This window comes from Nycticebus coucang, chromosome 18, assembly GCF_027406575.1.
Source record: "Nycticebus coucang isolate mNycCou1 chromosome 18, mNycCou1.pri, whole genome shotgun sequence".
NCBI classification, from domain to species: domain Eukaryota; kingdom Metazoa; phylum Chordata; class Mammalia; order Primates; family Lorisidae; genus Nycticebus; species Nycticebus coucang.
Window position 1 is genome coordinate 74314243 of NC_069797.1, and position 21661 is coordinate 74335903.

The 21661-nt window shown below is 54.6% G+C and overlaps 2 protein-coding genes across 11 annotated transcripts in view; one reads left to right on the forward strand and one right to left on the reverse strand.

The window, feature by feature from the left end:
- Positions 1–14279, forward strand: part of ITGB4 (integrin subunit beta 4) — a 37164-nt gene extending 22885 nt beyond the window's left edge. The window contains exons 27-41 of one of the 8 annotated variants that reach the window (XM_053569510.1): positions 3715–3925; positions 5130–5290; positions 5631–5811; positions 5933–6070; positions 8291–8473; positions 8563–8694; positions 9658–9879; positions 10477–10707; positions 10831–10989; positions 11404–11553; positions 12855–13043; positions 13120–13275; positions 13360–13524; positions 13617–13727; positions 13834–14279. In XM_053569510.1, the coding sequence (XP_053425485.1) occupies positions 3715–3925; positions 5130–5290; positions 5631–5811; positions 5933–6070; positions 8291–8473; positions 8563–8694; positions 9658–9879; positions 10477–10707; positions 10831–10989; positions 11404–11553; positions 12855–13043; positions 13120–13275; positions 13360–13524; positions 13617–13727; positions 13834–13973 (2529 nt within the window). In that variant the 3' untranslated portion in view covers positions 13974–14279. The remainder of the gene's footprint in view (positions 1–3714; positions 3926–5129; positions 5291–5630; positions 5812–5932; positions 6071–8290; positions 8474–8562; positions 8695–9657; positions 9880–10476; positions 10708–10830; positions 10990–11403; positions 11554–12854; positions 13044–13119; positions 13276–13359; positions 13525–13616; positions 13728–13833) is intronic. The other 7 variants (XM_053569511.1, XM_053569512.1, XM_053569514.1 and 4 more) reach the window with 7 other exon arrangements.
- Positions 14280–14366: 87 nt separating this feature from the next.
- GALK1 (galactokinase 1) lies at positions 14367–21060 on the reverse strand. 3 transcript variants are annotated; one of them, XM_053569560.1, is made up of 8 exons: positions 20801–21060; positions 19767–19956; positions 19229–19384; positions 18893–19028; positions 18691–18779; positions 14871–15021; positions 14633–14795; positions 14367–14548 (listed from the first exon to the last, which is right to left on the reverse strand). In XM_053569560.1, the coding sequence occupies exons 1-8, from the start codon at positions 20963–20965 to the stop codon at positions 14477–14479; spliced, it is 1122 nt and encodes a 373-aa protein (XP_053425535.1). In that variant the 5' UTR covers positions 20966–21060; the 3' UTR covers positions 14367–14476. The 3 variants fall into 3 exon arrangements, with proteins under 3 accessions (XP_053425535.1, XP_053425533.1, XP_053425534.1); XM_053569558.1 differs by having other exon boundaries at positions 18598–18779; XM_053569559.1 differs by having other exon boundaries at positions 18598–18779; positions 19229–19348; positions 20801–21054.
- Between the last annotated feature and the right edge of the window lie 601 nt (positions 21061–21661).

Below are 21661 nucleotides of genomic sequence, written 5' to 3' on the forward strand. Positions count from 1 at the left end.
GGAGTACAGTACTTCAAACAAAAGAAGAATGAACAAGCACACTGAAATTAAAAAAATTAAAAAAAAAATAAAAATAAAATTATCTCAAAAATAGTAAAGTCTAGCTTCACTGGGTCCATAGGCCTGTTCAAACACAAGGGTGTTCAGCAGGCCCAGGCAGTTGGGCCACACCCTGTGTTCCTTTACTTCTCACTGGTAGGGACAGTTCTCTTGACTTGTCCAAAGCTCCCAGTAAAAATGCCAAACAAGGGGCGGCGCCTGTGGCTCAGTGGGTAGGGCGCCGGCCCCCTATGCCAAGGGTGACGGGTTCAAACCCAGCCCCGGCCAAACTGCAACAAAAAAATAGCCGGGCGTTGTGGCAGGTGCCTGTAGTCCCAGCTACTTGGGAGGCTGAGTCAAGAGAATAGCCTAAGCCCAAGGATTTGGAGGTTGCTGTGAGCTGTGTGATGCCACGGCACTCTACCGAGGGTGATAAGGTGAGACTCTGTCTCTACAAAAAAAAAAAAAAAAAATGCCAAACAATTTGTATGTTCATAAATTCCATTGATTACACCACATTATGCAAGAGATTTTGGTTATTCTCTTATATGTCCAAAAGATGCTTTGGTATTTGCCTTTTTTTTTTTTTTTTTTTTGACAAAGAGCCTCAAGCTATCACCCTGAGTAGAGTGTTGTGGCATCACAGCTCACAGCAACCTCCAACTCCTGGGCTTAAGAGATTCTCTTGCCTCAGCCTCCCAAGTAGCTGCGACTACAGGCACCTGCTACAACGCCCGGCTATATTTTGGTTGTAGTTGTCATTGTTGTTTGGCAAGCCGGGCTGGATTCAAACCCGCCAGCTCTGGTGTATGTGGCTGGCACCTTAGCCACTTGAGCTACCAGCACCAAGCCAATTTACCTATTTCAAAAAAAAAAAATTTATTATTTCTCATCTTTTTAAATTAAAAAACTTCTGGCAGGGCAGCACCTATGGCTCAAGGAGTAGGGTGCCAGCCCCATATGCCAAGGGTGGTGGGTTCAAACCCATCCCTGGCCAAAAAACTGCAAAAAAAAAAGAAAAATTGGAGCAGCACCGGTGGCTTAAAGAGTAGGGCGTCGGCCCCATATCTGGAGGTGGCGGGTTCAAACCCAGCCTCAGCCAAAAAAAAAGATGTCAGGCAGCACCTGCAGCTCAGTGGGTAGGGTGCATTGTAGCGGGTGCCTATAGTCCCAGTTACTGGTGAGGCTAAAGCAAGAGAATCACTTATGCCCAAGAGTTTGAGGTTGCTGTGAGCTGTGACGCCACAGCACTCTACTCAGGGTGACAGTAAAATAAATTAATTAATTAATTAAAAAACTTCAAATATGGGTGGCGCCTGTAGCTCAGTGAGTAGGGTGCCGGCCCCATATGCCGAGGGTGGCGGGTTCAGACCCAGCCCCCGCCAAACTGCAACAAAAAAATAGCTGGGCAATGTGGCGGGCGCCTGTAGTCCCAACTGCTCGGGAGGCTGAGGCAAGAGTTAGAGGTTGCTGTGAGCCATGTGACGCCATGGCACTCTACCTGAGGGCCGTACAGTGAGACTCTGTCTCTATAAAGAAAAAAAAAAACTTCAAATAGACAGAAAAATAGACTAATAAAATTAGCACCCATTTACCCTTTTATTTATTTATTTTGAGACAGAGTCTCACTTTGCTGTAGGTCATAGCTCACAGCAACCTCAAACTCTTGGGCTCAAACAATCTTCTTGCCTCAGCCTCCCGATTAGCTGGAACTATAGGTCCCCACCACAACACCAGGCTAGTTTTTTTTTTTTTTTGGCCGGGGCTGGGTTTGAACCCAGCACCTCCGGCATATGGGGCCAGCGCCCTACTCGTTGAGCCACAGGCACCGTCCACCAGGCTAGTTTTTATCATTTTAGTAGAGATGGGTTCTCCCTCTTGCTCAGGCTGGTCTCAAACTCCCAAGCAATCCACCCACCTCGGCCTGCCAGAGTGCTGTGAGCCACCGTGCCTGGCCCCATTTACCCTTTACATAGATTCCCCCAACTGTTAATATTTATTTTCTCTGCTTGGCACCTGTAGTTCAAGCGGCTAAGGCTCCAGCCGCATACATCAGAGCTGGTGGGTTCAAATCCAGCCTGGGCCTGCCAAACAACGGCAACTACAACCAAAAAAAAGCCAGGCGTTGTGGTGGGTGCTTGAAGTTCCAGCTACTTGGGAGGCTGAGGCAAGAGAATCGCTTAAGCCCAGGAGTTGGAGGTTGCTGTGAGCTGTGATGCCACAGCACTCTACTCACAGCACTCTGCCCAAGCAACAGCTTGAGGCTCTGTCTCAAAAAAAAATTTTTTTTCACCCTTTGTATAGATAGCAACATAGATAAGAACATCTGTATCTATATATGTGTGTCTGTGTGTGTGTGTGTAGTGGGGAGGGAGGGTTGTTTTATTTGTGGAAATATTCAAAGTAAGTTATAGACATCATGTAGACCTAAAGCAGTCGTTCTCCGCCTTCCTAATGCCACAATGTATTTTCATTGTTAAAAAGGGGTCCTAAAAAAAAAAAAGGGGGGGGCAAGACATGATTGCAAGAGGAACTTTACCTAACAATTGCAATCAGTGTAATCTGGCTTATTATACCCTCAATGAATCCCCAACAATAAAAAAAAAAAGGGGGTCCTAACCCTCAGGTTGTTGAGAAATGCTGCCCTAAAGTTTTCTGCAGATCCCTCCCAAGAACAAGGTCATTCTCCTAACTTAGTAACTATACAAAATTACCAAACTTAAAAAGCTTCACACGGATTATACTAGGACTTAATATTAGTCCATACTTAGATCTCATGTCCTTTATAGCTTTTTTCCCCCAATCTAGGAACTAACCAAGAATCTGGCATTGAATTATGCCTTGTCTTTAGTCTCCTTTGATCTACAACAGTTCCCTGGCTTTGTCTTTCATGACGTTGACATTTTTGAAGTATCCACATCAGCTTATACCTGCAGGCCTCTGTTCTGAGCTGAGCAGCATTTGGGTTTGGCGTCCCCAGCGGTGGCCCTGGGCAGCTACCACTGTACCTGGAATTGGAATTGAAATGTTACTTTGAAGCGCCACCCAGTGGTCTTCTGTGGGAACGTTATTTTCTCCCAGCTGCAGTAGATCCTCCCTCCCTCCCTTCTTTCTCCCCACCCTTCCTCTCCCCGCCTCTCTTCCCCATATCCTGGGAAGCTAAAGCAAGCTCAGGGGTATTGAAGTTGATGGCAGCACCCCACCCGGCAGGCAGTGCCTAGGCTGGGCTGAACCCCAATTGCAGAGCCACAGTGTGGGGGACAGTTCTTTCTTCCTGGGTCACACCTGCAAATCCTTGCTCCGCTCACTGCCTGCCTGTGTAGGAGACTGTCTCTGTGGTGCATCCCTGTCTCTCTCTGCACCTTAGTTCAAATCCCAGCCCCACCACAACCACCTGTGTTGAACTTGGGCAAGTTTCTTAACCTCTGCATGTTTTAGTTTCCCCATCTGTAAAATGGGAACACTAATATCTATACCTTACTTGCACAGAAGGTGCTGTGTAAACAGGAGTCACTTTGCATCCACATATGACCATCTATTTTTAAGGACCCTGCAGCCTCCATGACGCTGGGTAGAATGTGTGGCCGTGACACTGTGTGTCCCTCTAGGAGACTCTTGATTTCTCAGTCACCTCATCCCCAGCCCTTCTCTGACCCTGATCCCTTCCCCTCCCAGGATTATGTCCCTGTGGAGGGAGAGCTGCTGTTCCACCCTGGGGAGACCTGGAAAGAGCTGCAGGTGAAGATCCTGGAGCTGCAGGAGGTAGACTCTCTACTGCGGGGCCACCAGACTCGCCGCTTCCACATCCAACTCAGCAACCCCAAGTTTGGGGCCCGCCTGGGCCAGCCCCACTTAGCTACCATCATCATTGGGGACCGGGATGAAGGTAGGTAGAGCCTGGAGTCAGCATAAGTAGGGGGAGAGGGCAGGCCTCTCAACTAGGGCTGCCAGAGTTAGCAAATACAAACATGCCCACCCAGTTAAAACCAAATTTCAGGACAGGTGCAGTGGCTCAGGCTTGTAATCTCAATGCTTTGGGAGGCTGAGACAGGAGGATCAAAAATTAGCTGGGCATGGTGGCATATACCTTTAGTTGCAGCTACTCAGGAGGCTGAAGCAGGAGAACCACCTGAGTCCAGGAGTTGGAGGTTGCAATGAGCTATGAAGACAACACTGCCTTCATGTCCAGGCAACAAAGCAAAATGTTATCTCAAAAAAAAAAATCTTAATTTTACATAAACAACAGATATATCTGTGGTACAATGTCCCGTGCGATATTTAGGACATACTTATCCTAAAGAAAAGTGTATGCTGGCTCAACGCCTGTGGTTTAGCGGCTAGGGTGCCAGCCACATACATCAGAGCTGGAGGGTTCAAATCCAGCCCAGGCCTGCCAAACAACAACAACTACAACCAAAAAAAAATAGCCGGGCATTTTGGTGGGCACATGTCGTCCCAGCTACTTGGGAGGCTGAGGCAAGAGAATTGCTTAAGCCCAAGAGTTTGAGGTTGCTGTGAGCTGTGACGCCATGGCACTCTACATAGCGGGACAGCTTGAGACTCTATCTCCAAAAAAAAAAAAAAAAAATGTATGCTTATCTGAATCCACATGTAACTAGGCACCCTGCACTTTGTCCAGCAGCCCACTCTCAACAAGACAGGCTAAGATCACGTGGCCACAGGGCAGGAGCCCCCACATTAGACTCTAGACCTTTGCCTTCAGCCTAAAAGGCAGACATTTGACCCAGTTATTATCAGTCCTTAGCCTTTGGTGTGGTGGGTCTGTGATCCTTGAGGAGGGAGATACTCAGAGGACAGAATAGAATGGGGTATGAAGCAAATATTCTTTTAGGGACCAAGACAGGAGGGGCCAACAAATTCCCTCTTCCTCTTTCCCAGAGACCCTCCTGGGCCCTCTGCCAAAGTTAGCATGATTCCCTCTATGGCATCAGCGGAGGCAGCAGCCCCCTTTAGACACTGGGAGGCAGGTCTCCGTTGAATGCTCTGGGTGAGGGAGCCTGGAAGATTAATAGGGTCTCTGGCACCCCCCTGTGGCGAAGGGGGTGTCTGAGCCGCCTGACCTAATCCAGTAGATGAACTGGATCGGAACTTCGTGAGCCAGACGTTGTCATCAACCCTACCCCTCCACGGTAACCTGGGAGCCCCACAAAACGCCAATGCCAAGGCTGCTGGGTCCCGGAAGATCCATTTCAACTGGTTGCCCCCTTCTGGCAAGCCGATGGGGTACAGGGTAAGGTTGGGAGTGTTGGATCGTGACAGGAAGATAATGGAGAGGTGGGCTACCCCAGCATGAGTGGGCAGAGGGAGATCCCATCTGAACTGGTAAAGAGAGGAGACCCATTCCTGAGTTTCTCAGACATTTTGCCCCCACCTCCCCTGCACAGGAGACCCCTGCTGTGCCCAGCCCTGCTGTCCCTGCTGTGTGAACTGGCAGAGCACTCAACTGCCCCCTCCCCCAGCCCTGTGTGTGATCTCATCTGTGCAAAGGGGACAATCAGGGTGGGGCTCAATGGAGGGACAAGAGGCTTTGGTGCTTGCTGCTCCCCACTGACCAGAACCTCTGGGAGCAGGTGAAGTACTGGATCCAGGGTGACTCTGAATCAGACGCCCACCTGCTCGACAGCAAGGTGCCCTCAGTGGAGCTCACCAACCTGTACCCATACTGTGACTATGAGATGAAGGTGTGCGCCTACGGGGCCCAAGGCGAAGGGCCCTACAGCTCCCTGGTATCCTGCCGCACCCACCAGGAAGGTGAGGCCTTGCCACATTCATCCCCTCATGCCACTCCCCTGGCTACTCTGATGCCACTGTGCCCAGTGCTCCCTTTATCCTTCCCTCGCCACTGACAGTGCTCTTCCTGTCCCACCTCCAGTCCCCAGTGAGCCGGGGCGGCTAGCCTTCAATGTCGTCTCTTCCACGGTGACCCAGGTGAGCTGGGCCGAGCCGGCTGAGACCAATGGAGAGATCACAGCCTATGAAGTCTGCTATGGCCTGGTCAACGAGGACAACCGTAAGAACTGAACCCTTCCTTCCAGCCCCCAGGGACAGCAGCCAGGGAACGGGAGGGGACAAAAGAACTGGAGGGGAGTTGGGACGCTGGGTCACTCCTGGACCTGCTGTGCAGGGCACTTGAGGCCCATTGTCCTGAGGTATCCTATAAGTTTGGGCTGGGCTGCTTTCTAAGCCCAGAAGTCCACAGGATGGGTGGGATTACCTACCTGCAAGGAGTGACAGGCTGAGGGGGAAACAGGGTGGCTCGTTTTATATTGTTCTCTTAAGGCCAGAATAGACAGAGTTGCCAGATTTAGCAAATACAGGATGCAGGCTGGGTGTGATGGCTTAGCCTATAATCCTAGCACTTTGGGAGGCCAAGGTGGAAGGGAGGACTGCTTGAAGCCAAAAGATGATGTCCAGCTAGGGCAACATAGCAAGACCTCCCTCTCCTCCCATCTCTATAAAACACTAAAAACAAAATTAGCCAGGTGTAGTGGCATGCACCTATAGTCTCAGCTACTTAGGAGGCTGAGGCAGGAGGATCCCTTCAGCCCCAGAGTCTGAAGCTGCAGTGAACTATGATAATGGCCACTGCACCTTAGCGTGGGTAACAGTGAGACTCAGTATCAAATAAACTAAAACAAAATTTAAAACAACAGGATGTGGGCCTAGGCACTATAATCCACTTTTTTTTTTAAACAGTCTCCCTCTGTTGCCTAGGTTAGAGTACCATGGCATCAACCTAGCTCACAGCAATCTCAAACTCCTGGGTTCAAGTGATCCTCCTGCCTCAGCCTCCCAAGTAGCTATGACTACAGGTGCTCACCACACCACCTGGTCAATTTTTCTATTTTTTACTTTTTTTTTGAGACAGAGTCTCACTTTGTCACCCTGGGTAGAGTTCCACAGCATCATAGCTGACAGTAACCTCAAACTCTTGGACTCAAGGGATCCCCTTGCCTCAGCCTCCCGAGTAGCTGGAAGTACAGGTGCCCGCCACAATGCCTGGCTATTTTTTAGAGACCAGGTCTCACTCTTGCTCAGGATGGTCTGTAACTTCTGTGCTCAGGCAGTCTACCCACCTTGGCCTCCCAGAGTGCTAGGATTACAGGCATTAGCCATCTCACCCAGCCCAATTTTTCTGTTTTTAGTAGAGAAAGGGTTTCCCTATTGCTCAGGCTGGTCTCAAATTCGAGTTTAAGCAACCCTCCCACCTCGGCCTCCTGGAGTGCTAGGATTACAGGTGTGAGCCATCACACCCAGCCTACAATCCACTTAGAACTCATTTAAGAGTGGCTGGCACACTCGTCCTCTGTTTTCCCAAGGTGGTGCATCCTGTGGGAGTCCTCTGTTCTCCGCTAATGTCACACAAACTTCCAGCATCAACAGGCGGTTCCACTCTACTGTCACCCTCTGCTTGCACAGCCTAGTTTTCCCCAAATTTCAGCCTCCCTGAGCCCAATCCTTTTTTTTTTTTTTTTTGCAGTTTTTGGCCGGGGCTGGGTTTAAACCCATCACCTCCAGCATATGGGGCCGGTGCCCTACTCCTTTGAGCCACAGGTGCCACCTTTTCTTTTTTTGAGACAGAGTCTCACTATGTTGTTCTTGGTAGAGCGCTGTGGCGTCACAGCTCACAGCAACTGCAGACTCTTGGGCTTAAGCGATTTTCTTGCCTCAGCTTCCAAAGTAGCTGGGAGTACAGGTGCCCGCCACAGTGTCCGGCTATTTTTTCTTGCAGTTGTCATTATTGTTTAGCAGGCCCGGGTCGGGTTCAAACCCGACACCCTCGGTGTATGTAGCTGGTGCCGTAACCACCATACCATGGGCGCGGAGCCCGAGTCCAATCCTATCTTCTCCTCCTGAGGGCAGCCATGGTGAGGGTTCAGCTGCCACCACCTCTGCTTCCTCAATAGCAAGTGCATTTGGGGTCTGGATGTCAACAGTGAGCACAGTGTGGTGAGGACAGCACCTGGCACATGCCCTCGGCTCTTGTGCAAGCCTCATGTGAAAGCACCTTGGACACATCAGTAGAGGTGACAGTGTAGCCAACTTGAGCCTAGCCCTGGCTCTGCCATTCACTTAGTGGTGAGTTCTTTGGAAAGCTGGTGATGTTCATCTAAGCCAGTTGTGCGAAGCTCTAAGGGCTCCACAGGTGACTGCATATCCCTGAGTGCCATCTAGGCAGGGACCAGGCTGGAACCTGGGCTACTCCTCTGAAGTGCTCTCCCTGCCCCAGGACCCATTGGGCCCATGAAGAAGGTGCTGGTTGACAATCCCAAGAACCGGATGCTACTCATTGAGAACCTTCGCGAGTCCCAGCCATACCGTTACACAGTGAAGGCGAGAAATGGGGCTGGCTGGGGACCCGAACGGGAGGCCATCATCAACCTGGCCACCCAGCCCAAGCGACCCATGTCCAGTGAGTGGGAGCAAGAAGGTGCAGGGCAGATGGTGAGGGTGGGCAAGGGGCCACAGCTGGGTTGCAGCTCACCTCTCCCCACCCTGCAGTTCCCATCATCCCCGACATCCCCATTGTGGACGCCCAGGGTAGGGAGGACTATGAGAACTTCCTCATGTACAGTGATGACGTCCTGCGCTCCCCAGCCAGCAGCCAGAGGCCAAGCGTCTCTGATGACACTGGTGAGTGGGCCCCCGGTCCAGAAGAGGAAGGTGGGAGTCTTGGGTATATGGTGGGGCTGCCAGTGGCATCCAAAGACAGCAAAGGAACATGCTGATTACAGAGCATGGAGATCAAGACTAGAAATCCCCTCTCAGCCTCAGACAAGTGCACTGGTGTGCACATCTGTGTCTGTCATGCAAAGACACATGGGTTCATGCATAGGAGACCACACGGAAACAGCTCTGCAACTTGAAGGTTTACCTGCTAGGCCATGGAGTCAGGACAATGAGGCCACCTCACAAGGCCAGGCATGGCCCAGGATCCCTGAGCAGCCTCCTGGCTGAGGTCAGGGGAGCACCAAGGCAATAATTCCTGGCATAACGTGGCGCAAAGAGCTCTCAACTCTGCTGTGAGGCATCAGATAAATTGCTTACTCTCCCTGGGCCTCACTTTTCTGATCTCTAATGACACAATGCCATGAGTGGAAAACCCTCCCTTCCCAGGCTGCCTCAAGGCCCCCGAGGGCACACACAGTTGCCCCTACAGGCCTTAGTGTTAATGAAAGAGTGGCTGGTAGGAATCAGGAGCCCTAGTTCAGCTGCCACTGAGCTCTGAAAACTAACTTCAGAGCACTCTGTGGCTTCTGGAACTTTCTCTGGGAGGCAAGCAGGGGGAAGATTGTGCTGCCCTTTGTACAAACGGGAGACTGATACAGCGGTTAGTAACATAGGACAGACTACACGGCTGGTGACAGCGCCCAGGCTCTCTAGGCCTTCTGGCTGATCCAGGGCTGCAGTGGCTCTCACGGAAGTGCTCCAGCAGGACAGGGCCCCACCTGTCGCTGGGCTTCCCAGTCCGCAACGCGCACGACGGAGCGCCGGGAGTACGGGATCCCCTCGCCGCGCCGCCGGCCTCCGCCCGCCTGGCCCTGCTGCCCCGGGCGCCCCCTGGCGGTGCCAACGCGGCCCTTCGTTGTTCCCAAGGCGACGGCTGGAAGTTCGAGCCCCTGCTGGGGGAGGAGCTGGACCTGCGGCGCGTCACGTGGCGGCTGCCCCCGGAGCTCATCCCGCGCCTGTCGGCCAGCAGCGGGCGCTTCTCCGACGCCGCCGAGGCGCCCCCGGGGCTCCCGGACGACGGCGCCCACCCGGGTGCGGGGAACGCGGGCGGCAGCCTGCCTCGCAGCGCAACGCCCGGGCCCCCCGGAGGTGACAGGCTAGCCCGCCGCTTCGCGATCCCGCACCGGAGGATCACTCGCGCCCGCCGGCGGTGCCTCTGGGATTCATTTTCAGCCTGGCGCCCCGTGTTGGTGTCCTGACCTGCCAGGGACATACAGCTGCAGAGGCGGGCTTGCCAAGGAACCCCCAGGGCAGGCGCTTGGGCTCTTCCCCAGCCAGAATTGCCTACACAGGCAGTGACCCTCATGACAGTGTCTATCCAGCCCCAAACATGCAAATCGAGGAGTCGGTTCTGCGTAGGGAGTCTTCTCTGGTACCTAAGTAGACTTCAAGGACCCCAAAGGGCTAGAGGGATAGCTTTGGCTCCTCCCCAGTGCAAGGCTGACTGCAGGGGCAGTAGTGGGACAGTCTGAGCACAGCTGGCTCCCTGCTGGAGCCAGCTGTGCTCAGACTGTCCCTAGTGGCAAGCCAGAGGACGTGGGGCTTCTGCCCCAAGTGCTTTGAGAGAGACTGGTTACATTTACACAGCATCCCCCAGAGGGTAATCAATTGCAGGACCTCAGCCTGCCTCCAGGGGCCAGGTCAGGTGCAGTCTTGACAGTGACCAACCCTGCTCTCCCCCTGCAGAGCACCTGGTGAACGGCCGGATGGACTTTGCCTTCCCAGGCAGTGCCAACTCGTTGCACAGGATGACCAACACAGCCTATGGCACCCATCTAAGCCCACACCTGCCCCACCGAGGGCTGAGCACATCTTCCACCCTTACTCGGGACTACCACTCACTGACACGCACGGAACACTCACACTCAGCCTCGCTGCCCAGGGACTACTCCACCCTCACCTCCCTCTCCTCCCATGGTGAGTGACCTCCACCAGGATGCTGTCTCCCAGCTCCAGGGGGCACAGGCAGCCTGCCACCCGCAGGACCTGTCCTCCAAACACACCTGCTGCTCTTCTCACTCTCATTTTGTCCTGCCCTAGGCCTCCCTCCCATCTGGGAACATGGGAGGAGCAGGCTTCCGCTGTCCTGGGCCCTGGGGCCCCGGAGTCAGGCTCAGGTGAAGGGGTTCCCTTGCTCCAGGGGCTCACGAGATTCTATAATCCTGGCAGGGCAGCCAGCAGCGCCTTCATGGGGCCCAGGTAGTACAGGGGTGGCTGTCCTGCTCCATGTCATCCAACTACCATGACAGATACTGCCTGTATCTACTGCTTCACCCTCCATTCCATCCACAGGACCCCTGCCCACCCCAGGAGCTAACTCCCTGCCCACTCTCATCAGTGCTAGTGCCTAACATTCTCTCTACCCTTCCTGGGGATGGATGGGGACAGGAGGGAGCCAGGCCAGCTAAGGGGAGGGGCATGGGGACTGGCGGTTTCACAGGGCCCACACTCATTCCAAGGATGTGTGGGAGATACTAGGCAGCCTAGACAGGGTGAGTGAGCTGCCTAGCCAGTTAGACATGCTAGCTGAGAGGGACGCCACAGGGCTGCACTGTGACTCCCTTCTGAGACCCCAGCCCCTGCCTCAGGCTAACTGTGGCCTCCTGTCTCCAGACTCCCGGCTGATTTCTGGTGTGCCTGACACACCCACCCGCCTGGTGTTCTCTGCCCTGGGTCCCACATCTCTGAAAGTGAGCTGGCAGGAGCCACAGTGTGATCACACACTGCAGGGATACAGTGTGGAATACCAGCTGTTGAATGGCGGTGAGACACAGATGCTACCCAGGGTATAGCCCTGCAAGGTTGGCCTTAGGGTGATACACAGGGACACCTCACCTATGTCAGATGCCCTGGACACTAACACCTCTACCAGCCTTTCTGAGTCTTTCACCCCACCCTCTCCTCATCCACCTCCCTAGAGCTCTCCCCTGGTCATCTCCTCTGTTAGGTTTTGTCTAACAAGGCCTCCTTGACCTGCGGGGGCCTTGATGATTAACTGGGATAAGATACTGCTCTGGGCAGACATACCTGAAGCAGCATAACCTGGGCCCCTGGCCAGGGCACAGGATTTGGCCAGAACATAGATGGAATTGCAGGCCTGTAGGCTCTATGCACCTTTTTCTTTTCCTTTTTTTAACTGAGACAGTCTCTTTGTCACCCTCAGTAGAGAGCCATGGCATCATAGCTCACAGCAACCTCAAACTCCTGGACTCAAGTGATTCTCTTGCCTCAGCCTCCCAAGTAGCTGGGACTATAGACACCCACCACAATGCCTGGCTTTATTTATTTATTTATGATACAGAGCCTCAAGTTGTTGCCCTGGGTAAAGTACTGTTGCATCACAGCTCACAGCAACCTCAAACTCCTCTGGGCTCAAGCGATTCTCCTGCCTCTGCCTCCCAAGCAGCTGGGACTACAGGCGTCTGCCACAATGCCCACCTTTGGTTGCAGCCATCATTGTTGTTTGGTGGGCCTGGGCTGGATTCGAACCCGCCAGCTCAGATGTATATGGCTGGTGCCTTAGCTGCTTGAGCCACAAGCACCGAGCTGGCTTTATTTTTGTTTGTATAGCAGGCCCGGGCCAGGTTGGAACTCACCAGCCCTGGAATATATGGCTGGTGCCCCTAACCACTGAGCAACAGGCACCCTTTTTTTTTTTTTTTGAGGCAAGGGTCTCACTTTGTCATCCTCAGTAGAGTGCCACAGCATCGTAGCTCACAGCAAACTCAAACTCTTGGATTCAAGCAATTCTCTTGCCTTGCCTCCCAAGTAGCCAGAAAAATAGTTTTTAGAGATGGGGGTCTCACTCTGACTCAGGCTGGTCTCGAACTCCTGAGCTCAGGTAATCCACTGTCCTTGGCCTCCCAGAGTGCAAGGATTACAGGCATGAGCAATCGCACCTGGCTATATGTATCTCATATAGTGCACAACCTAAACAACCAGCCATATCATACTGTACCCAGTCCTGAGTGAGTGATGACCAGGTCTTGATGGCAGCCTAGGGAAAGGGGGATGAGGCCAGGCGTGGCAGTAAAGCTACTCCATTGTCTTCCCCCACCCCACAGGTGAGCTACAGCAGCTCAACATCCCCAACCCCAGTCAAACCTCCGTGGTGGTAGAAGACCTCTTGCCCAATCACTCCTACGTGTTCCGTGTGCGGGCCCAGAGCCAAGAGGGCTGGGGCCGAGAGCGTGAGGGAGTCATCACCATTGAATCACAGGTGCATCCACAGAGCCCACTCTGTCCCTTGCCAGGTGAGTTGCCTCCCCCACAGTCTCCCAGCCATCCCTGCACCTGGCCCACAAACTGACATCCTCCTCCTGCCCCCAGGCTCCACCTTCACGTTGAGCACCCCCAGTGCCCCAGGCCCACTGGTGTTCACGGCCCTAAGCCCTGAATCACTGCAGTTGAGCTGGGAGCGGCCACGGAGGCCCAATGGTGAAATCCTTGGCTACCTGGTGACCTGTGAGATGGCCCAAGGAGGAGGTACTGCTGTACCTGGAAGCAGGGGTGACCAAGGGAGGGGTGGAAAGGAGGCCACAGAAACTGAAGGCCATCTTCCCTACTCAGGGACAGCCACCACATTCCGGGTGGATGGAGACAACCCTGAAAGCCGGCTGACAGTGCCCGGACTCAGTGAGAATGTGCCCTACAAGTTTAAGGTGCAGGCCAGGACCACTGAGGGCTTTGGGCCAGAGCGTGAGGGCATTATCACCATCGAGTCTCAGGATGGAGGTAAGCACCTGCCCACTTCTTCACCCCCAGCCCTTCTCTGGCCATGCCTTCTCCTGGCACCACCCTCTGACTGGCCTGTCTGCCCCCTCCAGGCCCCTTTCCACAGCTGGGCAGCCACCCTGGGCTCTTCCAGCACCCACTGCAAGGCGAGTACAGCAGCATCACTACCACCCACACCAGTACCACCGAGCCCTTCCTCATGGGTGAGTCACAGAGGCACAGGAGATCGTGGCTCTAGTGGGAACACAGAGTTACGGATGGAGGGGCAGGGACACAGGTAGGGTCCCTCAATATACTCTTCCTCAATAGACGGACTAACTCTGGGGTCCCAGCACCTGGAGGCAGGTGGTTCCCTTACCCGGCATGTGACCCAGGAGTTTGTGAGCAGGACGCTGACCACCAGTGGAACACTCAGCACCCAGGTGGACCAACAATTCTTCCAAACCTGATGCCCCCTGCCCCCCCGCCCAGTATATCGTGGCACCTGGACCTCCTCCCCATGCCACCTCAGCCACTTCATCCTTTGAACCCTGGGGGCCCAGCCCTCCACATGCTGATCCCGAGGCTAGTGCCGCTGGCCACAGAGCAAGGGGTAGGTGTCCTTTGGGAGGCATGAAGGGGGCAGAGGTCCCAGAAAGCCCCTCTGGCTTCCCCTACTCTGGGCCTAAATCCTTTTATAACCAAAGATCCAGGACCAGCACAAGGACCTGGCCTTTGTTATGCACTTATAATAAAATATTTTGCTATTGTTTGGCCCTGCCCAGTCCATTATTCCAGGACCTGAGAGGTACCAGCCCGACACTCTTCTGACACCCACCTCTAGGGGCAGGCGGGCAGCATGGTCAGAGGCACAGGTTTATTGAGCACCTAGATGTGTTAGGTAGGTGCCAGGCGCAGAAGCGAGTGATTGGACAGGCCCTGTGCCCACTGCCTGACATGCTGGGGCTCCTCCTCACAGGTGCAGCACCTTGGCGCCATCAGCCGCTTGAGAGAGGTAGAAGGTGGCGGTGCCCTTGTACTGTTCCTGGGGAAGGCAGACCAGTCTGAGTGATGGGCAGGGCCCCAGGAACCCACTCTCTTGCCCACGTAGGCCCAGACGCCCACCCACCTGTATGTACTGCATGGCACGGGGAGCAGAGGAGGCCTCCAGCAGTGTCACTGTGCAGCCACCAAAGCCACCACCTGTCATGCGGCTTCCATAAACCCCAGGCACAGAGAGTGCGGCCTCTACCAGCTGGTCCAGCTCAGGGCAGCTCACTTCGTAGTCATCCCTGTAGAGACGATATGGGAGGGGTGGGCCTGCAGCCAGCCTGTGCTGGGAGGTGTGGGGCACCCAAGGGCCTCACCTGAGCGAGTGGTGACTCTCCACCATTAGGCGGCCGAAGGCTCTGTAGTCCCCGCGGCTCAGGGCAACTGCTGCCTGGGCCGTACGCCGGATCTCACCCACGACGTGCCGTGCCCGCCGGAAGCCCTCCTTGCTCACCAGCTCTTTGCCAGCTGGGGAGGGAAAGGGTTGGCAGCCCAGCTCCCAGGGCAGGTGCACTGGGAGGAGCCAGTGAGACAGCAATGGCCTTGGCCAGTCACTCAACAGTGATGGGGCAGGGGCCACGAGGCATGGGGTCGAGCCTGCTTATCTCAGACTTTGTTCTGAAAATCCCCGTAGTGCCTCCCTGCCTCGACTGTAAAACATGGCACCTGGCTCATTTGGAGTACAGTGAGAATGAAAGTCAGTACTTTCCAGGGTGAGTGGGACACTCCTGCTCATTACAGAGCACGGCAGAGAAGAAATTCTCCTGATGTTTACACAGGAGCAACATGGAGCCTAAAGGCTGGTGCAAAGAGGGGATATGGACCAACAGGCTGTCCCACCTGGTGAAACCTGGGGTGAGAAGAGCCAACTGAGTCTGCACAGGCAGCCCAGAGGGCCAAAAGTCTCTGCTCCTTAGTTCTGTGGGCCACAGAGGTTCTGATGCAGAGGAGGAGCAGAGCTGAACGCTAGTACACAGAAGCAAGCACCTTGGGCAAGAGCCCTGAGCTGGGAGAAGGAGCCCAGGCAGCACCTGTGAAACAGGGCATGTGGAGCGCAGGAAAGAAGGGAGAGGACAGAAGTCAGAGGTGAGAGTGGGAGGGCAGCTTCACTGGAGAGGCAGCTATGAGCCCTCAGGTGACTCAGGTTTCAAAAAGAGTGGCAGGGTGAGATCACAGATAAGGCAAGTCAGAAGAAGCCTGTGGGGAGGAAGGACAGACGGGGTTCAGTTGTTAGGGAGGAGGGGCAGGTACAGGAAATGCAGGGCTACAGCCAGGACAATGAGGGGGTTGCAGGCCAAGGACAAAGTCTGGGGAAGGTACCCAGAGAAATGGGAGCACTGCGAGTGAGCAGATCTGGCCAAGGTGGAGGAGCACAGTGGACCAAGGGCAAGGGATGCGGGAATCCCTGGGAGAGCTGTTAGGGCGGCAGCAAGGGAGAGTAGAGGAGCAGGCAGAGTCAGAAGATTAAGCAGAGTGGAGATGAGATAATGGGGTCACGTTTTAGGAGGGAAGGAAACTGAGTCTGGTTCTGAGGCAGGAGGAAGCCAGGCAGAGGACAGGAAGACAGGCAGGTGCAAGAAGGGGAAAGGGCTGCTGAGGCAGGACTCCGGGGAATGCAGAGGAAGCACTGCTCCCCTGTGAGCAGGAGACCCACAGAAGTGGCATAGAAAGGCCAGAGTCAGGAGGAGGGACAAAAGTGGTCAAGCATGAAAACCTTGGCCAAGGTCACTGACCAGTGAGATGGGCACCCCCACAATGTCAGGAAGAACAGGACTCCCAGTGTGGGCGGCATGGTATACTGGCCAGAGTATGGGTGTAGAGCTAACTTGCCTGAGTTCAAATCTCAAAGCTGACTTTCTGTAGATTCCCCATCAGAAAAATGGGAATCCTAGTAAAAGTATCTCTTTATAGAGCTTTAATGAAATTAAATAAGTCAATACCTTTATGTCCTTTGAACTGTTAAACAGACTACCTTCCTGGCCAGGTGAATCAGAAACTTTAAGAATATTCCCCGAGGTTCAGTGCCCATACCTCAGTGGTTAGGGCGCCAGCCACATGCACCAGGGTTGGTGGGTTTGAACCTGACCCAGGCCTGCTAAAAACAAAAAATAGCTGGGGGAAAAAAAAAAAAAATAGCCAGGCATTATGGTGGGCACCTATAGTCCCAGCTACTCTACCAAGGATGACATAGAAGGGGGGCGGGGGGGGCGGCGCCTGTGGCTCAAAGGAATAGGGCAGCCCCATATGCCAGAGGTGGCAGGTTCAAACCCAGCCCCGGCCAAAAACAGCAAAAAAAAAAAGGGGGTGGAGGGAGGAGCAAGTGACAATATCACATATACTCAACTTTGGGGGTTTTTTGAAAGAAAGGAGTTTTACTTTGTCTCAGAGTACTATCCTATGGCTCATAGTTCACAGCAACCTCAAACTCTTGGGCTCAAGCAATTCTCTTGCCTCAGCCTCCAGAGTAGCTGGGACTACAGTCTCTCTATAGGCACCTGCCACAACACCTGAGGTGCCAGCAGGGAGCCCAGCCATACCTGGGACAAAGCACCCCAGCTATTTTTTTTTTGGTAGAAACAGAGCCTTACTCTGTCTTTATGTGCTGTAGCGTCATAATGCCTGGCTTTTTTTTTTTTTTGCAGTTTGGAGGGGCTGAGTTTGAACCCGCCACCCTCAGTGTATGGGGCTGGCGACCTACCCACTGAGCCACAGGTGCTGCCCACACCCAGCTATTTTTCTAGAGATGGGGTTTTACTCTTGTTCTTGTTCAGGCTGGTCTCAAACTTGTGAGCTCAGGCAATCCACCTGTCTTGGCCTTTCAGAGTGCTAGGATTACACACATGAGCCATTGTGCCTGGCCACATATACTCAACTTTGAAAAGACAGATGCTGAAAAACACTGGAAGGATATATGTAAAAATAATGGTGGCCATCTCTGAGTAGTAGCATTATGGCTTATTACTTTCTTTTCTTTCTTTGGTAGACAGTCTCATTTTGTCGCCCTCGGCAGAGTGCCGTGGCATCACACAGCTCACAGCAACCTCCAACTCCTGGGCTTAGGCAATTCTCTTGCCTTAGCCTCCCGAGTAGCTGGGACTACAAGCGCCCACCACAAGGCCTGATTTTTTTTTTTTTTTTTTTGTAGAGACAGAGTCTCACTTTATGGCCCTCGGTAGAGTGCCATGGCATCACACAGCTCACAGCAACCTCCAACTCCTGGGCTTCAGCGATTCTCTTGCCTCAGCCTCCCAAGTAGCTGGGACTACAGGCGCCCACCACAACGCCCAGCTATTTTTTGGTTGCAGTTCAGCCGAGGCTGGGTTTGAACCTGCCACCCTCGGTATATGGGGCCGGCGCCTTACCAACTGAGCCACAGGCACAGCCCAGCCTGATTATTTTTTTTGTTGTTGCAGTTTGGCCGGGGCCAGGTTTGAATCCACCACCTTCAGTATATGGGGCCAGCACCCTACCCACTGAGCCACAGGCACCACCCATGGCTTATTATTTTCTACTCTATACTTTTCTACATTTCCCCCAATGGAAAAATAATTCTGAGTAGATAAAACAAACATTTTTTTTTTTTTTTTTGTAGAGACAGAGTCTCACTGTACCGCCTTTGGGTAGAGTGCCGTGGCGTCACACGGTTCACAGCAACCTCTAACTCTTGGGCTTACACAATTCTCTTGCCTCAGCCTCCCGAGCAGCTGGGACTACAGGTGCCAGCCACAACGCCCGGCTATTTTTTTGTTGTTGTTGTTGAAGTTTGGCCGGGTTTGGCCAGGGCTGGGTTTGAACCCGCCACCCTCGGCCTTTGGGGCCGGGGCCCTACTCACTAAGCCACAGGCGCCGCCCAGATAAAGCAAACATTTTAAGATTTCAAGCAGCCCTGCTAAGGTTGGAGCCCTAGGTTTACGTTGTCTGGGAAGAGCATGGCAGAAGGCCCTAGCAGTTAGGGGTATTCAGAAGGGCCAACACCAGGCTGAGGTGCCAGCAGGGAGCCCAGCCATACCTGGGACAAAGCACCCCACTCCCAGCCACTCTCACCCTCCAGCTCCTCCATCTGCACATCACGAAGGCTCTCCTTGCCCAATGCCTGGGCCACTTCTTCACACTGGCGCCGCCGCAGGGGATACTCACTGGAGCCCAGGGAGTGGCGGACATTGGAGTTGGTAATGAGCACAGCCACCCTGGGTTCTGACAGTGGAACCAGGTTTGTCTCCAGGGATCTGGGGTGGAGTCAGAGGAGGGGAAAAGTGTCAGCTTGCTGTGCCAGGCAGTGGACACACTCCACCCGGGAGCTCCTAAGCAGGAGGGAGGAGGGCAAGAGGGGAACCCTGACCTGCAGTCAATCAGCAGTGCATGGCCTTTCTGCCCCAGGAGGGCGATGAGCTGGTCCATGATGCCACAGGGAACTCCTGCAAAGCTGTGCTCAGCCAACTGACACACCTGGGCCCGGGCAGCTATCACCCCTGAGTCTGTAGGACAGGGTGAAATAGGGAGGCTGGGGCCCAGAGGGGGCACCAGGGGTGGGCAAGTGGGAGCAGCAGTAGCTCTCATGACACAAGAGTTTCCCCTCCCACTCCCACCCCCACCCTGGGCCAAAGTAGAGAAGCTCTGACCAACAGGGGACCTCAGGGAAGGAGGGTTCAGACAAGGGCTGGGGCTCAGGTGGTACCTGGGCAGAGCTGCTGGAGGAACGTGTACATGGCCACTTCCAGAGATGCTGAGCTGGACAGCCCACCCCCTAGGGGCACTGAGCTGACCACCACAGCACTGAAGCCAGGGAGGGGGGCAGCTGCAGAGGAAGAATGGGTCATGGTAAGACGGCTGCCTAGAAGGCACAGAAAGGGCATGTGTCTCAGTAGGAAGATGACAGCCTAGCCGTGCTTCCAGGGCACAAGTCTCAAATGTCAGAGGCTACCACTGCTAGGCCCAGGGACCCCCACTACCTTCCATTTTCCCACCCTGTGAGGTTTCTGGGACAGTTTTCCTAGTTGTCCTGCTGGGGATTGAATCCTAGCTCCTCCAATCATGTAGTGAGCACCCCAAGCAAGTTCCAGAACCTCTCACAGCATCATTTTCCTCATCTGCACAGTTGGATGCTCCACCCTGCAAGCCTTTCCATGATGTTTTAGATGAATTAGTGTGCTTTGTGGCTGTCAGGTGGCACTCCCAGTATCACCATGAACTTGACCCATGCCTAGGCCGTATACCTGGGTAGTGCTGAATGACTCCCTTCACATAGTTGGCCCATCGGGGGGTCCCAGGTTCCAGGGAGCGCTGGGCAGTGGGCAGTGGAAACTGCAACCGCTGGGGCTCATCAGCATCCTCAGAGGTGGTGAGAAGAGAGACAAGCCCATCTGCTCGGGGACTGCCCACCAGCACCGTCACCAGCTCCAGTGCCTGGCAGAAGAGACCAGGAGTATGTAAAGGTGACACCAACTGATGAAATGACCCCCTCATGAGGTGCCCTCTACACTCAACTTGAAGGGGAGGAGGGATGGCTCAGGGCAAGAGCCTGGGAACTGAACTCAGGGGCTTGACCCCCACCCCCTGGGTATTCAGGACAGGCCCAGCCAGACACAGAATCTGCCCTGAGCTGTGGGGCCAGGGGGTGAGCTCAAATGACAAACAGATCAGAGGAGTTCCAATGCCTTTCCATTTGGGGTGGCCTCGGATACACTTGGACCCTCTCACTTCCCAAGCTGCACAAGGGGGCAGAGTCCCAGGCTGAAAGCTGAAAGGCCTCACTCTAGTCGCAGCCCCACCAAGAATCACCTCTGTGACCTTGAGAGCCCTCTCCGGGTCCATGAGCCCACCCTCGTCCTCAGTTTCCTCCTCCATAAATTGAACTGGCTTGGCCAGGAGGCTGAGATCTATGTTTGCCCAGGTCTGCAACTGGGCCCCACGGTGGCCAAAGGCCCAGAGACTTAGCGCTCCACAGTTTAACTGGGAATCGCTCCCAGGCTGAGGGAGCGATGACCAGCAACCCCCACAGGACAGAATTGAGCGCAGAGATGGCCACACGTCCTTTCCTAGCTACTTCCCCGCGGGTGCCCAGCTTCCTCCCTTCCGACGTGGGAATCGGCCCGCGCCAGGGTCGCGCCCCTGTGCTCGTCCCCGAGGCTCGGCTGCCCTCCCCACCCTCCACGCGGAGAGAACGCGCCGGCCCGCGCCGGAGGCCCGCCTCCGTGGGCGGCAAGGCAGGCGGCAGCGGACTGACGGGCTCCCCCGTGCAGCCCCTCACCATGGGCAGCACCAGGCCCTGGTTGTAGTCCGTGTGCTCCCCGATGAGGTTGACCCGGCCAGGGGCCGACACTGCCAGCTCGGGCTCGGCCCCGAACTCTTCCCGGAAGGCTCGCCGGGCCTCGGTCAGCAGTTCCTCAACCTGGGGCTGTCTCCAAGCAGCCATGACGGTCGTTTGCAGTCCGGCTTGGCCACCAGGCTCTGCCCCGAGGGCGCGGGATGCTCCGGGAGGGGCGGCACGCTAGAGTGCGCACTTTCCCCCCCGCGCACCCAAGCCCGGACGCCCCGCCCCGCCCCCGCGCCGTCATGGCCCCGCCCCTTCCCGCAACACCGGTGGGAATCTACCTGCTGGCGCGTGGAGTTGTGTGCTTCCTATCATGTCCTTCTCTCTGGACTTTGCGAAAAAACGGGGCACGCACACAAGGAGGTATAGTCCTGAGTGGCACTTGGCATGACCGGGAGATCTGGCCCTGGTGCCTCTCTGGGTGCTCTCACGCTTCTCCCTCACTCCTACCCCCGCCACCCACACACACAGCCAGAGGAATGGAGGTGGTGTCCCGCAGACCTGGGTTTCCCAAAGGGATCTTCTAGGTACTCAGGGCCAGCAGTCAAGAGATCAGCAGCCCCTGATCATGGTCTCCAAGAGAGAGGCCTGGCACTCAGTTTTAAGGAGAGATAAGGACAGCTAAGTTTGGTGGTGACCAGGGAGTAACTTTTTACATGCTCCTTTTCTTTTCTTTTTTTTTTTTTTTTGTGGTTTTTGGCCGGGGCTGGGTTTGAACCCGCCACCTCCGGCATATGGTACTGGCGCCCTACTCCTTGAGCCACAGGCGCCACCCTACATGCTCTTTTTCTAGGGTAA

Bases quoted from the DNA above. Each gene is read 5' to 3' on its own strand.
- GALK1 (XM_053569558.1), bottom strand. From the start codon at position 20,965: ATGGCTGCTTGGAGACAGCCCCAGGTTGAGGAACTGCTGACCGAGGCC. The intron at 19,029-19,228 runs GTACCACCTGAG...CCTGTCCTACAG, and splicing joins CCTCCAGCAGCTCTGCCCAG to ACTCAGGGGTGATAGCTGCC. The intron at 14,549-14,632 runs GTGGGTGGGCGT...TGCCTTCCCCAG, and splicing joins GTGCCATGCAGTACATACAG to GAACAGTACAAGGGCACCGC.